The sequence below is a fragment of the Cryptomeria japonica genome, chromosome 1, assembly GCF_030272615.1.
Source record: "Cryptomeria japonica chromosome 1, Sugi_1.0, whole genome shotgun sequence".
In the NCBI taxonomy this organism is placed as follows: domain Eukaryota; kingdom Viridiplantae; phylum Streptophyta; class Pinopsida; order Cupressales; family Cupressaceae; genus Cryptomeria; species Cryptomeria japonica.
The window spans coordinates 391442489-391459107 of NC_081405.1; the positions used below are offsets into that span (position 1 = coordinate 391442489).

The following is a 16619-nucleotide window of genomic DNA, read 5'->3' on the forward strand; positions in this document are numbered from 1 at the left end:
AAATGTGATTTCATGATTTTAGCATCTTATTCATGATGATCAACAATGATTTGGTCAACTTGATGATTAATTCTTTCATTCATGTTGAGAACGTGAGACTTCCTAAAAATCAGGCACCCAAAAATTGTGAAAAACACAGTCTTAGTAAAACAATGATATCTCCCTAGTTTCTTAATGAAATTCAAAAATTCAAAATCATATGAAAATTAGACTTCAAGGGATAAAACACCTTTTGATGGTTTGGCGAGATTCACAGTAGGGAAGGAGCAGTTGATGACAGAAAATGATTGAGACAGATTGGCAAGATGAAGGACAACAGTGTCGGTTTTCTTAAAGATTTATGAATGACCCCCTTAAAAAATCTTGGATCCACATTCTTAGTAGATTGGTTGGGTAGATATGGAATGAGAGTTCTATAAATATATTGTAATCAATCAAGCAAAGGGAGGGATTAGAAAGACTTGTTTCAGCCTGAGAAAATAGGATAGACTAGTTTCATTTCCAGCAATGTATTTTCTAAAATTTCCTAAAGTAAATTTGAATTCAAGCAAGTATTTTAATTCCAAAAAGTGTGAATTAGTTTAGCCTTTTCAATTCACGTAGGTGTGTTTTATATTAGCCCTTCCTTTCATGCAAGTGTTCCTTAGATTAGCTTTCATTTCCTGCAAGTTAGAATAGACTATCATACCAATTTTTTTCATTCTCTTTTTCATATAGCCATGGATACAGCCTTGGATTGATAAATTAAATGATGAGGATTACAACGACCCCATCAAACAAAAACACTTACAAATCCATAACCCAAACTAACACATTCACTTCACCAAACCAAAACTTCATACCTCCTCAACAACAACATAACAACTTTGCATACGTGGGAATTTTAGGTGTCTACACAATCATATCAATATTAGGAATTGATCCTTGGGAGATGGATTATTATGATCTCTAAAGTTAGTTCAAATGCAAATATGACCATCAATCTTATCAATAAGTACCATATTAGATATCTAATTAAAATAATCAATTGGTCTCACAAACCCAACCTTCAACATAATTTATAATTCCTCTTTAATCATTAAAGAAACCTTAGGATGCATCTTCATAATATTGCATTTAACTAGTATAACATCTTGCTATAGGATAATGTTATGTGCATCATGGTATTAGGATCAATGATCAACATATCTTGGTATGAACATACAAAGATATATTTATATTATTCCTATTAGCCTAGTTAATCAATTAACTTGAGTATCTTCTTTATATCATTTTGGTGCATCTCTATGTCACATGTACCCCATGCTATGTGTATTACAATATTCAATAAATGGCTAGATAAATTCAGTTGCAATGGCTCCACATCTAACTACAATACAAAATAACCTATACTCATGAGCCATAATTAGAGATGACAAATTTTGAAGTGCAATGGAGATTTGGGTGTTATATTGAAAGGACTGGTTACAATAGTAGAACTAAACTCATGATTAAGAGTAGATGAAACAATTGTATGCCCTAAGATCTCTTTTAAGATGATCTTGTGATATTCCAAGGAACATACCAAATCTCTAAGATGCACATTGGTGGGGCTAGTATGAAATTATAATGTGTACATACCTAATGTTTGCATGCCAAGGTGTGAATGAATCAATGGTATAACTAAGGTGGGAAAAGTGGGAATATAATAAGGCTTAGTATGAGATGTAAAACAAGGATGAATTTAAGCTTGATATGACATATAGATCTAGAGTATTGTTAAAGTTTGCAAAATGGGCACATGAGCAGTATCAAACAACAAGACAAAGACACCTTCCACGAAGGAGAGATACAAGAAATATTTTCTATATTCCTTAAGAGTAAAGACTAAAAAATGAATGAAAAAAAGAAAAAGAACTGCTTTATAGAAAAAAGAAATGAAAACCTAATACATAATTAGGGAGCTAAAAATAGCTCCAATAAGCCCTAAGTGGGCTTAACTTAAAAATAGTATGTTTCCAAAGGGTTGTAGCTCAATTGGTTGAGTATAATTGGTGAGGATAATGGTGTGTGACATAGAATCCATCCACCAAGGCTCAAACCCCAAGAGGTGCATTCGGGCCAGGTTCAACCCCTAGGTGAATTTGACGGATTGGATCCCCCTGCACATGGATGCTCGACTTAAGGAGGCTTGTAGTTTATATTATGCTTACTCATATTGTTGTAATTCGATATATAAAGGTAGAGATGCTGACATCTATGTATGTTGAAATGTTTCCATTAAAAAAGAAGAAAAAATAGTGTCTCTTCAATATAGAATGCACCAACAAGTACCATAAATAATTTTCATGACATTTACCTTATCATATGATGTTTCATGCACATAACAATAGAAGGTTCATGTACGTAATGTTTATCCTCTTTAATATGTCTATTACTAGTGAAAGAATGGATATAATCATAATAAGGTTCATCATTATGATAGTCATAGATAGACAATCTCAAATTACCAAGTATATCATTAGGCATAGAAGAGGGAACCTTAGCGACACATGTGTCCATGTTGCTAGAATATCCAAGTAAAGATAAATCAAGACATATCATATTGTTTAAGTATAAAATCATATGGTTCAATTTACATAGATGCAATGGCTAAGTAACTATCACAGGCGACAATCTATGTGTTATCATTAAGCATAGTGGCATAAGAAGTGAACATGATGAGAAAATAATTGAGAATATTCATGATGGAACAAAATGACAAATTATATGACTAAGGGATAATGAATATCAAATAAAAATATACATAAAAATTAGAGACATGTTACCTATAAATTTTTAAACTTTTAGTAAGTTGTAAATCTTTATTGCCCCCTTCTCCTTTTCCCCCTTGTCGCAGCTTTTCTAAGTTTCTTAACCTCTGTCGCAGGGTTCTTCACTTTTAGAATTACCCGACATGCTTAGGGGAGTCTGCAAGAAGTCGATACCATTAGAAATTCAAACTTTTGATTGTCTTTGAAAGAGTTCGATGGTTGTGAACTTTCCTGATCTTCTGATATCTTTATATTGTGTAAAGGTTAGGCTTCTCTGAAGTTTTGAAGAACACCTCTGATTTCAAAAACAAGGACATTCTTGATGATGTAATTTCAGGCTTATTCAGTAACCTATTGGGGTGGCAGCACGAGTGATGGTAAATATAGGTCATGCTTGGGTGTCACCAAAATTAAATAAACCTATCAAGTTGATAAGAATAACTGCTTTGTGATGCTACTCTTTTTGCCTCATCAACCGTCACATCATGCACTACTTCCAAGAAACAAATCAAGGGAAGATTTACAAAGTACCGTCATTAATGGCGATTAAGCAACTAAGGACGCGAAAAAGGTGGCACATGCTTTACTACATCCGATGTTGTCATTTTTGTAGAAAAACATTAGAAATAGCTAAAAAGAGGAAATTGTCATGATTCACCTGCATCATAATGGTTTTGCCTCATGACGGTGAATTGCCATTTCACAACCTAGATTTGAATTGGCCAAAGAAAGAGCACAAGGATATAGTCTAGCAGTTATGGTCTTTTGCACGGAAAGCATGAACTAATTTCAGCTCATATAGGAAGTTCGTCGCTATATTAGGAAAGATTGTAGAGCAAGCTAAAAATCATGAACAATGCTTGTAGGATGAGCTTGCAACAAGAAGAGACCCGAATAATTGAGTTTAACAAGATGGTGCTTAAGGATAAGAAAGGCCCTGTGGTGCAGCCAGATGTTGAAGAATTGTAGGAGGATATCGTCATGGACTTGACTGACTTTTTTCAAGATGTCGTACTCAATGAGGAAGAGTTTACAGATCTCCTTCTGACACTGATTGAAGAAGAGGAAATAGCGGAAGAAATTGACAAATGGATTGCAGAATAACACTTGACACTCGATGATGGAGCCTGAGTCCAATGACTTTATAGCCTTGTGGTTTTGTGACGTGATTTAGATTTTATTGCTTAGTGGATGTTTTTTTGTTTTGAGAACGGTCACGTTCAAGACCATTATCTTTAAAAAAACCATTTCTTAAAACGAAAGGACTTGGGATAATAGTTATAAATAAGTTAGTAGATTTAGAGGGATCTTTTGGGAAAACTTCGTTTTACTCTTAAGAGTAAAAAATTCTTTAAGCATATTTTTGTTTACTATTTTGAATATAGAAAAACAGTTGGTGGCTTTCAGATATTTGTAATCTTTGAATTATGATGTGTGGATGCTTTTTGTTCTTTTGAATGGTTGTCAGTGGGTGGATTTATATTGGGATGGTGAATGGTTTAAATTTTCTGTTGCTACAAGAATATTATCTGTGAATGATATTTTGTGGTAATCTAGTTGATTGAAAATATGGAAAATCTAAAAAAATTGTGTTTTATATTTTATGCATGCCTTTGCAAAGCTTTTTGGTTAAAAACTCTTTCCTTATTTGCTCTCAGGTTAAAAGCATTTTATTAATTCTTTATTCATTGAATAATATGAAGGTAGTTGCCACCTTGTAAAATAAGCAGAGAATCGGTTAGTAGATAGTTTGTTTAGACTAGTTCAACTATGGTTACATTTGTCACTTTTGTGGGCGTGAGAATATAGAGTTAGGTGATAAATTTGTTACCCAACAGATTTTTGGTGACTCTGCTAGGAAAGAAACTAGAAGATTTATGAGAGCTAGTGGTTCTGGTTGCTAAACCAATGCATACTTTTCTTTGGAAACATTTTAAACGCCTTCTCGGAAGAAGACTGGCGACTTTGTTTGTGTATAGACTCAAAGGAGGGTCTCGGGCTAGGCCTAAGTTAACAGATGGTTAATATTTGAAAGAGAATGTTAGTCAAGTACCGTCTTATCCTGTGAATACTTGGGAGAAAATTAATGGAAATAAAGATGTTTTGTTGAGGATTACATATGTGCATCATTTCTAAGAGATGCGTATAGGAGATATAGTCAATTAAGCCACCTTTAAAAAAGGGGCCTATAAGATTTCAACAGAAGAGACACAAGAATTGTCCTTGTTTGATTCCATCGCCCTCATAAGAAGTTTTGAAGCTACGCTCTAAATCATCATGCCGAACGCCTAGAAGAAGAGGTACACCTAATGGGAAGTGTAAAGGTCGAGTCATTTCCGACACACATACCAATTGAGCCTAAAGAACTATCGGTCGGTAGCTCTGAAGAAGTGAAGACATTAGAAGAATTCAAAAGGGTTTATGTTTCAAACTGGCTCTGGCAAGGTTCTGAAGGTGACTTTTGATGTGGTATAGTCGATGATAAAGGTCACACCACTGAGGTTGGAGTAAAAAATTTCATAAGCATTTCCAATGGATTTGAAAAGAAGGTAACATCGCCTCAAGTCACCCTCTGAGATGAGCTCCTATGTGCGAGGGAAGATGAAGTTTTCTCAAGGTTTGATCCTATTCTTTTACAATGTGACAATCAAATGCCATCATGTACAACATGCATGAGCTCCTTTCTGACTTTGGGTAAGCCAAAAAAAAGTTCTCTTTCTGATTGTCCTCTGATTGACTTGATTGGATTTGTGTGAGGCATAACACTCGAAGAAGATCTCCTCTCCTGTTCTAAAGAGCAATCCCTGTCCCAGGGGATAGGGATTGAATAGAATCCTTTAAATCCTTTGTATTACCCTATAGAATCTTATGAGGATGCCAAGGTTAGGGATAACCTTCTTTTTTAATTGACAAATCCTCAGTCGGTTAAGCAATTGTTATCCCTCCATAACTCTAATGAACCCAAGAGACAAATCCTTGAAGATAGCTATGAGTATGATGAGTTCAATTCTTTATGTTGTTGTGCATAAATAGGAAGCAGAGATGTCATTTATTGATTCCAAACCCCAGGGCCCTTGTTGATGATTATTTTTCTAATAATGAAATTACTGATAAATCCTCAGTTGTTGAGAATCTTGAGCCATTTTCGAGTAAAGTTTGCATGTTGGGCCATGATTGTTGTGTTAATATCTTAAATTAGAGCTGGGAGGTATATGATCTGAGAAAAAATATACTGGCTAAATCTTTTCGAAAGGATCATTTTCAGTCACTGCAAGCAAGTCATGAAGAGGTAATAGGTCTGGTTCTAGAGGTCTATCATGAAGAGTGGTTGTTTGGGCACGAATGCATCTACAAGAAACTTTTGCGTAGCTGCAATTAGAAGTTTGGATTTGGAGTCGTAATCGAATGTTATCTGTCTTTCATTATGTCATGTCTGAAGCCCTCTATTTCACATAGGTATATATTTCTCCCAACCCGTAAATGGTTTCACTTGAAAAGTGTTGCACTCATTTAACATTGGGCCCTTATGGCCTTGTATATGTTTAGGTCTCGTTTTGGTGTGTTTTCTGGTTTTGGCTCGTTAGTTTTGAGTTTATGCCCAGTCGCCCCTCCACCCTACTACCAGGCATCACCTTTTCCTTCTATTATGCCTGACTCTGTTGCCCAATTTTTCATGCACCGGTTTGAGTTCTGGAGTTCTCTATGTCTTGCTAGTCCTAGTCCCCATTCAGAGCCTATATGTTACCTATAAATTTTTAAATGTTAGTAAGTCGTAAATCTTTATTGCCCCCTTCTCCTTTTCCCCCTTGTCGCGGCTTTTCTGAGTTTCTGAACCTTTGTCGTGGGGGTCTTCACTTTTAGAATTACCCAACAACCCGACATGCTTAAAGGAGTCTGCAAGAAGTCGATGCCATTAGAAAGTTGGACTTGTGGTTGTCTTTGAAAGAGTTCGATGGTTGTGAACTTGCCTGATCTTCCGATCCTCCGATATCTTTATATTTTGTAAAGTTTAGGCTTCTCTAAAGTTTTGAAGTACACCTCCAATTTCAAAAACAAGGATATTCTTGATGATGTAATTTCAAGCTACCCTATTGGGGTGGCAGCACGAGTGATGGTAAATATAGGTCATGCTTGGGCGCCACCGAAATTAAATAAACCTATCAAGCTGATAAGAATAATTGCTTCATGTCGCTACTCTTTTTGCCTCATCGGCTGCCACGTCATGCACTACTTCCAAGAAACAAATCAAGGGAAGATTTACTGAGTACCGTCATTAATGGCGATTAAGCAACCAAGGACACGAAAAAGGTGACGACATGTGTTACTACATTTGATGCTGTCATTTTTGTAGAAAAACATTAGAGATAGCTAAAAAGAGGAAATTGTCATGATTCGCCTGCATCAGAATGGTTTTGCCTCATGACGGTGAGTTGTCATTTCACAACCCAGATTTGAATTGGCGAAATAAGGAGCAAGAGAATATAGTCTGATAGTTATGGTCTTTTGCATGGAAAGCACAAACTAATTTTAGTGAATATAGGAAGGTCATCGCTATATTAGGAAAGATTGCAGAGCAAGCTGAAAATCACGAACAATGCTTGCAGGACGAGCTTGCAGCAATAAGAGACCTGAATAATTGAGTTTAACAAGATGGTGCTTAAGGCTAAGAAAGGCCCTGTGGTGCAACCGGATGTTGAGGAATTGTAGGAAGATATTGTCATGGACTTGACAAACTTTTTTTGAGCTACCATGCTTGATGAGAAAGAGTTTATAGATCTGCTTCTGACACTGATTGAAGAAGAGGAAATAGTGGAAGAAATTGACAAACATATTGTAGAACAACAACCGACATCCAATGTTGGAGCCTGAGTCCGGTGACTTTATAGCCTTGTGGTTTTGTGATCTGATTTATATTTTATTACTAATGAAATGACATAGAACCTACGTTTATTTTGTGCCTTGCCTCATATCATGTTTACAAGTATAGTTCAAGTTTACAATTGCAAATTTGTTCTTTATGTCTAGATTCAACTCTACAATGTGATTTGTCTAATTGGTCTTCAATTTCTCTGCTCTTATTTTATATCTTAGGGTTGGCAATATGGAGAAATACATTGGTAGGGCTATCATTGTGTTGTTAGTGGACTCATTCTCCTAGGCCAATTTATATAAATGTGTATACAAGATCAAAAGCAACACTCTTTAAACCTGCAAATACTCTTAAGATGCTTATGTAAAATTAATGATTTTTAATTGCACTAATTGAATATTTCCTTCCTTTAATGTGAATATTACTTCTTCAAATGCTCAAAGAAGATTGAATGTGTAAATGGAAGCATTGATTGCCTTTAAATACTAGCACATATCACCAAATATTGTAAATATGTAAATGAATGCATTGACGTTGATTGTGAGGTCAAATGCCTTCAATACTAGCCTATAGCATAGAATTTACAAAATGTAGGGACATACATAGAAGTTGATTTCAGATCAATTCTATCATCGTAGAGTCAATCCCCCAACCTCAAAAATGTTCTGAAATGATTGAATGATGAGATCAATGAATACTAATTAAATGAAAGTACGTAAATAGATAAGTGTAATAAATGCTTAGATAAATGCTTAGATAAGATGAATGTAGCAAACTATATATCACAATAAAATAAGAACTAAGCATGTGAAAATATATATATATCAAAATAAATAAAAATTTAGAAAAATTAACCAAACTTATAGATAATTTATAATTTATTACTAAATCGAAAATGACGTGTTTTCAAATCTCACGATTACAAGAATTTGTCATTAAGATTGTAGCCCGTGTCGAAATTCGTACAATTCGATTAAAGTCAACGAAAGAATCGTTGGGCTCAAGCTATTGGTTTATATTTTATTATTAGACAAGATTCTCGGTGAATCTGCATCTTAGCATGATTCACAGCCATTAATTTATCAGTGGACAGAAGCTCAGCAATTTGGAAGCAGCACAATTAGAAGGTAAGCGATTGGAGTTAAAGTTATGATCATGGAATGCCAAACGTCGATTGAAGCTCCCTGTTTGTTTGCCAAAGCAACTCGTATTAAGCAAACGTATTGGCGACAGAGGCAGCTGAGAGTGAGAGTGAGAGGCCACAGGGTATCTTCGTTTCCGTTGTTTACTGGCAATTCAAAACAATTGAGATTCGTGTGTGATTCTGAAGATGGGTCTCCGTACTCTCTGAAGTTGGGTAAGCCCAGACTCAGAAAAAAGTCCTTCACTATGTTACATGGATTTTTAGGGCCAGTATCTGTTGCAGCGCCATTGGATCCTGATGAGGGTCTCATCAATGAAGATTTGAGGCCCACTAGTGTGGAGGAGAGGAGCTTCTCTGGGTGGGAGATGGCCAGCCTATGGATTGGTATGGTGGTGGGTGTGCCTTCGTATTACATGGCAGGAAGCCTCGTTGAGATGGGAATGGCTTGGTGGCAGGGAATTGCAACAGTCATGGCAGGCAATCTGCTCCTGCTTTTTCCTTTGGTTTTAACAGGGCACCCTGGCACCAAGTATGGAATCCCCTTCCCTGTTCTGTGCAGGGCTTCATTCGGTATCAGGGGGGCCCATGTGCCTACAATTCTGAGAGGACTTGTTGGATGTGGTTGGTATGGCATTGAGACCTGGATTGGGGGTCAGGCCATATTTATGCTCCTTAACTCCCTGCGCAAAGGGACCTTGACAGGGCAATTGATCCCCTGGCTTGGGACTAGTGCTCCTGAATTTGGGTGCTTCTTGATTTTCTGGGTTCTTCAGATGTTATTTATCTGGAATGGAATGGAGAGCATCAGAAAGCTGGAGAAGTACTCTGCTCCAATTCTGATGACACTTTCGGCAGCCCTGCTGTTGTGGGCCTATGTGAATGCAGGTGGGTTTGGTTCTATGCTTTCCATTGGTTCTCAATTCGGAAAGGGAGGTGCACAGGAAGGCAAATTCTGGTCGGTATTTTTTCCTTCTCTCACTGCCAACATCAGTTTTTGGTTTACTGTGGCTATCAACATAACTGGTAAGCCCCTTTTTCTCTACCTTTGTTCTTAAGAGAGGGGGATGCAAAGATCCTGAAAATATTCTTGTTTCTCTTAATCATCTTTCTATTTATGTTCTTATGCTCATCACAACATATTATAAGGACAAAAACAAGTTTTGTTGCCTTAGATGTCATGTCTAAGACTATATATTCTGCCAACATTATCCTAGACTCTGCCCAGCCACATCCCATTTTTTCACTTGCTATTGCTGCAACTGCGATAAACCAGGTAGATTCATTAAATTTGTGAACTAGCTTTGACCTGTTTACTGGAAATGGAAGTGCCAGGAGTCATTACACTCTGAGCAGGTTTCTCCAGTGCTATCATTTCATAGACAATTACAGGCCTGCAATAACCATCACCAAGGAAAACACTAGTTATCTTCTTTTCCTGTATCATTTCAACAGTTTATGATAATTCAGTCTTAGAGTTTCTCCATTCTATTGGACTTCTATTCAATTAGTATCCCATCGGAGATCTTCTCTCAGTACTTTTGAGCCAATGCTCAATTAGTGAGGGAAAATTATCTTGTTAGATCTGCAGAGGTGAGGCTCTTGGGAGTTGTTTGCATTAACAGCGCTAGTACAATTCCTTATGCAATTTTGTGCAAAGCCCCGGATCATTACGACTGCTCATGACATTCCATAACTGGGCTAGAAATCGAGCATCTTAATTAGGCTAGACTAACCTTTGAGGCCTGACATTCAGCTGTCAGAATATTTTTGAAAGCAGATGTACCATCTAGTTAAACTGATTGTATGCTGCATTAAGGTTGTCTGCCCATTATGAATGTTGCTTTATGTTTATCAGCTCTCATGTGTGGATCTAAATTTAACATATCATTGTAGTTTATAAATGATTTTTTCATAGATTATTATATTTAAAATCAGACTGTTCTGTCAAAATAGAGAAAACCTAAACCATTTGTTACTTCTAAGCTCTAAATCACAATTTCTTGATTGAAAGTTGCATCTATTGCATTTCGGTTTTCTGGTAATTAGTGTAGTCTCCTGATGACAAGTACTCATTTTCCTGCCATATTTTTGCGTGTCAGATTTTACAAGGTATGTTAAGAGCCAAGCAGATCAGATAGTTGGGCAAGTGGGTCTCCCAATATTTATGGGAGCTTTCACTTTTTTAGGCCTGGCGGTAACTTCCTCCACAGAAATAATTTTTGGCCAAGTGATCTCGAATCCAATTGATGTTCTTGGGCGAATTGGTGGTATTGTGCCTATTTCCCTATCCATCTTTGGAATTGCACTGGCCACACTGACAACAAATATTGCTGCTAATGTGGTGGCCCCTGCCAATGCTTTGGTGAATTTCAGTCCTTCTTGGTTTACTTTCAGAAGGGGTGCATTGTTGACAGCTCTTATTGGAATCCTCTTTCAGCCATGGAGGTTACTGCAATCCAGTGAAAGTTTCATTTATACTTGGTTGATTGGATATTCAGCTTTGTTGGGTCCTATAGGAGCCATTGTTCTTGTTGACTACTATATTCTAAGAAACTGTGATTTAGATATCAATGATCTATACTCAGGCAGTCCCCTTGCACAGTATTGGCACTACAAAGGATACAATATCACCGCATTGGTATCATTGTTGATCGGCATTCTACCTGTCATTCCAGGCTTTCTGCAGACAATTGGCGTGCTAAAACTTAATTCGCCCATTTATGGAATTCTATATAACAATGCATGGTTTGTAAGCCTCTTCGCTGCTGGATTTGCTTACTGGATTCTATCACTGTCTCAAGGAGCCCTACACACCAAAGCTTCTCCTAAGACTTCGACTTCATAACAGGAGGTTGGAAATTTCCAATCAAATATAACTTGACTAAGTGCAAAGAAAGATAAATTTGCTGTCACTTTTCTCCCAGGATTACAAAGCATGACATGATTAATCTTATCAATACTTGACTTTAGATCCTATTACCTACTTGCCTTAAGGTAAATATGATTGTGATTGGGATTTGTTCAATGGGTTGAATCAATGTTAGTATTTTTATTATATGAAATAACCATTTATCTTAAAATTAAAAAAAAAATATTAATAAATATAAAATTAATTGTTAACAATATAATTAATTGTAAAATAAAACCTTAATAATTATTTTAAACATAAAATAATTATATTTGTACAATTAAAAAAAATTAAGATAATATAAGATGTGAATATATTAAAGATAGACTCTTAGTCAATATTAAATATATTCAAAGAACTCAAGTTAATGTTGATAATCAAAATCATATGTCAATTCTCTTATTTTGCTTGTTCATCTTGATGATGGATCATGGAGTATAATCTCAAACACTGATGAAGAAAAATGCTCACATAGTTTAGTCCAAAAAGTTGCAAGCTAACAGTATGGACTAGGGAAATTTCGTGTCTTTACTTAATCAAAATTGTGTCAATGGAGTGAGCCACTAAATTTGTAGTAAAAATGCTCCACTACATTTAAAGAGGCTAGCAATACATTTTAAAAACCTTTACTAGCCCTATACAATTTGGGCCAATACAATTTGTAATGGGCTTTGCCTCTAATATGACATTTTGCATATTGAATTCTATTTGTTGGGGATTCTAATCAACTTAACAAAAATAAACAAGTTAGCTACTTCTCGTAAGGTAGGATGGTCAACTCATTTTGCATATTGAATTCTATTGTTTGGGGGTTTTAATCAACTTAACAAAAAAACAAGTTAGCTACTTCTTCGTAAGGTAGGATGGTCAAATAATTTTAGTTGGAAATGGATCATTCATGAGGAATTCTTCCATTTTTTTAGGCATTCCCTTTGCTTTTCAAGCTTCTCCTATTTCCCTTTGCCAAGCCATTACTAGTATGATTGAACAAAAAAACTCAACTACAAGATTACCAAGCCTCTTTTTTTGCTTGGCAAATTTTAGATTTGCTCCAGCTATTTTTTAGCACTCATGTTTAGTATTCCTCTTGTTGGGTGCCTTTAAAAGCCTCTTATTTAAAGATTGAAAATCTACTTACAAACTTTCTTTAGGCCTCTAATGATGAGCATCAAGGATTTCATCATGTTGCTTGGAAATTTTAATTGTCTTCTCGCAATATTGGTGGCTTAAAACACTTTCAATTTTCATTATCAAGGTATTGCCTTATGTACTAAATGGATTCTTGGGGCCCTTGAGGGAAATGAATCCTAAAAAAAATCTCATTAGACATTGTAGCAACTCAAGTGTTCCTTTTGGGTAGACCACTTATAAAGGTCTGGATCTTGGTACTCTCTTCCCCATGAGTGACTAATTTTAGATTAAGGCAAGTTAGTTTGAAGGGACTAGGGAATTGTGGAATAGGATGTAGTAATGGCAAGAGCATAGGGAGATAAAATGTTGAGAGCTCAAGGAAATTGAATGGAGAAGCAACAACAATTCAAGGATTTAGGATTTGAGATACGACAATGATTCCAATTGTAAGAGAAATAGAGGTAAGAAAAACTCCAAAGCTTTGAAAGCACAACTTATTAGAGGGAAGGGAAATGTGATTTGAGAAATCAAGTACCACTCTAATGATGTTTAGTAGCTACATTGACATAAAAAGTTCAAAAGTTTAATGAGGGGAAGGCATGAAGTGGAAAGGGGATCAAAGAAACATGATACCCTCTACCATAGGAAGAAGGTGTGGGGAAGGAAAACAAATCTTGGAATCTTGAGAGGAGTGCATTAGTAGAATGACAAGACTCAAGTATTAAGATTATCAAGTACTTAATATGTTTAGGGAAGAAGGAGAGGCTTAAAAACCCACAATATGAATGAAGCAATCATGGATCAAAGAAAAGGAAAATTTGATATTGAAGGAAGAGGAAGTAGCATCATGACTTGGAAAAAAACTATCATACATATGAAGGAAAGGGAAACCTATCGAGGACTAGGGATTAAGGATGCATGATGATGGAATCCTCATGTATGATGGTATTAGAAATCCAAAAGGTTCAAGCCTAGAGGCCAAGGTAACAAGTGAGAAGTAAATACAAGTTGTGAGGCTCCATGGATTAGAGGAAAAATATAACAAGGATACAAGAAGGGAAATTTGTGAGAGAAAATATTGAAACCCTAAGATTGGAAGTTGGGGCCTAGGGATACCTTGATGCAAATTCTCTTAAGCACTATAATCCCTCATGCACAATGGCTAATTGAAAATGTATAGAGGTCATTTAGTTGTTAGAAAAAATCAACTTCAAACATATAGGGCAGTGCCAAATATGAGTAGCAAGGTCTATATAAAAGGGATGACAAGATGCATAACCCTTAAGAACCAAAATAAAATGAAACATCAAGGTTTTAGTGATAGAAATTTGGGGATATTGCTTATTGATATTAGTTCAAAAGGATTGCCAAAGGCCTAGGCCCAAAAATAAAGAAGGCAATAGGATAGAGAAAATAAATTCAATAACTAGGGAGTAGGGCAACAAGATAATGAATGAGCAACCTATGAAGGGGAGTCTAGAAATCCTACATGATTAGGGAATTCTTGGTAACTTAGAGAAAAGGGGATGAAAGGGATGCTCTAGAAAATTAAAAACCCTACAAGGGACAAAGATGGAACATGGAGGTGTGTGAATATAGGGGAAGGGATGCTAACATATAGAATTCTAATAATCCAAACATAGAATATGATGAAAGGGACAAAGGAAAGGCATTCTAGCAAGACAAAATCTAAAACCTTGCCCAAAGTAGGAAATTGATCTAAACACCCTCATACTTAAAAACTTTTGACTTTAGTAATTTAGGCACATGAAAAATATTTAAGAGGGAAAAGAAAAACACCAAGAACAAATTTGACTAAGTAGGCCAATTAAAGAAATTATCTAATCAATTGGCAATGATGGGCATCCGTAGGATAAAGAAAAATGGGGACACCACACTTAGAGGATTTTGGAATGTTGGGGTAGGTGGTAGCATTGGATTTAGTTGGGTGTGTGTGTTTCTTGTAGGAACAATAATAATTTAGACAAGATCTTTAAGAAGTAGATCAAAAACCACATGGAAATGGGAGGGAGGAGAAACCAAAAGATAGACACAAATGTGTAGGAGAAAACAACAACGACAGAATATGTACAAGACATAAAATAACCTACAAGTAATGGTATGGAGGTACAAGAAAGGATTGATAATGTATGGCTACAAGAAAAACCTTAGAATAATTATAGGTTAGATCCTTTGAAGAAGATTCATGACGTGATGTCATGGGTAAAGTGCCACAAACCATTTGCCTTTGATAGGTATGATGAATTAGTTGATCACCCTCAAACTAAAATTGTAATCATTATACATCTTTCATATTAGTTAGTGCAAATTGATGAAGTCAAGAGAATCATGTTGAAAGTGAAATCAACCACCATCTTGACAAGGCAACCATATGTACTAGGTATCATCATTATCATTAATTCACACATATGGTTGTACACATTTCTAAAATCCATAGTGGCATGATATGCATCTTGACTAGCCCTCATATCAAGGAAAGGGCTTCCCTAGACATTCAACTAAAATATCTCATATTTAGGTGCAATCTCAACTTGAGCTATATCATGTGAATTGTTGGAGTAATTAGGTAATGACCTTAGTAATTAATTAATCAATCATTGATGTCACCTATCACTATATTACATTTAAGCTAAAATTGGGAGTGCTTTTTAATTATTAGATTGAGCTAATTTTAGGTCATGTTGTCTCATTAAATAAGATGAGGACACTTGTCATGCTTTAATTTAATCCTCTCCTGGGTTTAGATCTAGGGTTTTATTTTTACAAATATATAAGTTGTCATTGTAAACAATCCAATTTTATCTAGGTTTGTTCAATTAATCAATAAAGGCATATATGTCATGCTTTCATGGATCAATCTCTCTCTCAAGGTTGTATAGCATTCAATTATGGCTTATTTTCTTCATTATGTGATAGGCATTTTGGTTGTAGGTGTTTTTTTGGGAGTTGTGGAGTTAACTATCAATACCATCATGAATGTTCACATTCATCTAAAGCCTACAACCTAACCATACCACAAATGTTGATGTATTATTTCATTATTGAATCATAAGCCTAATTTAAGTCCCTTTCTATACCCTCAACATAAAGATTAGAAATTTGAGTCACTTCATGCGAACTCAAAATATTCAAGTTTTATCTCTATTTTGTATCCTTTGTTGCAATCTACTATAGAAAATCTACTACTAAAATTAGGCTCACAAAACTCTTCTATTTTATCTTCACTTATTTGAACAATCTACATTTGCATATTCTTTGTCTCATGTGTTGCATGAGGAATATTACATTTCTTGCATCAAAGTAATAATCTTTCACATGCTCCCAAATGATTACCATTTTCGCAATCATCCAGAGAAAATTATTCAAACTAAATATAAATTCTTGTACTAGCATTCATATTAGAAAACTCTTCATGTAATATAGAACCACTCATTTCATCTTCATGTGTACAAATACATGTAGAGGGATCCTCACTTGATGTATCATCATCCAAGGGAAATAAATAAGACAACATATCTAATAGGAAGAAAATTTCATATTCCTCCACATGATTACAAGTATATACACAATCATCATCATCATGTATTCATCACTAAGCATTGATCCCTTAGCTCCATTTTCAAGTTCACAAACACTTGCATTAGTATCTCCTTAAAAAAACTTACCTCAAAATGTGGCTTGCTAGCATCATAGTCCTCAAGAACATCATCAAACATATGATGCATTTCCTAACTCTTCACATGATGTAGTTAG

At 35.5% G+C, this 16619-nt stretch overlaps 1 protein-coding gene across 2 annotated transcripts in view; it reads left to right on the forward strand.

The window, feature by feature from the left end:
- LOC131070926 (purine-uracil permease NCS1) overlaps positions 1-11831 on the forward strand; it is a 51550-nt gene extending 39719 nt beyond the window's left edge. The window contains exons 1-2 of one of the 2 annotated variants that reach the window (XM_058006614.1): positions 8653-9829; positions 10906-11831. In XM_058006614.1, the coding sequence (XP_057862597.1) occupies positions 8812-9829; positions 10906-11651 (1764 nt within the window). In that variant the 5' untranslated portion in view covers positions 8653-8811 and the 3' untranslated portion in view covers positions 11652-11831. Of the gene's footprint in view, positions 1-8652; positions 9830-10905 lie in introns of those variants that run through there. The other variant, XR_009372012.1, reaches the window with a different exon arrangement.
- The last annotated feature ends 4788 nt before the right edge of the window (positions 11832-16619 follow it).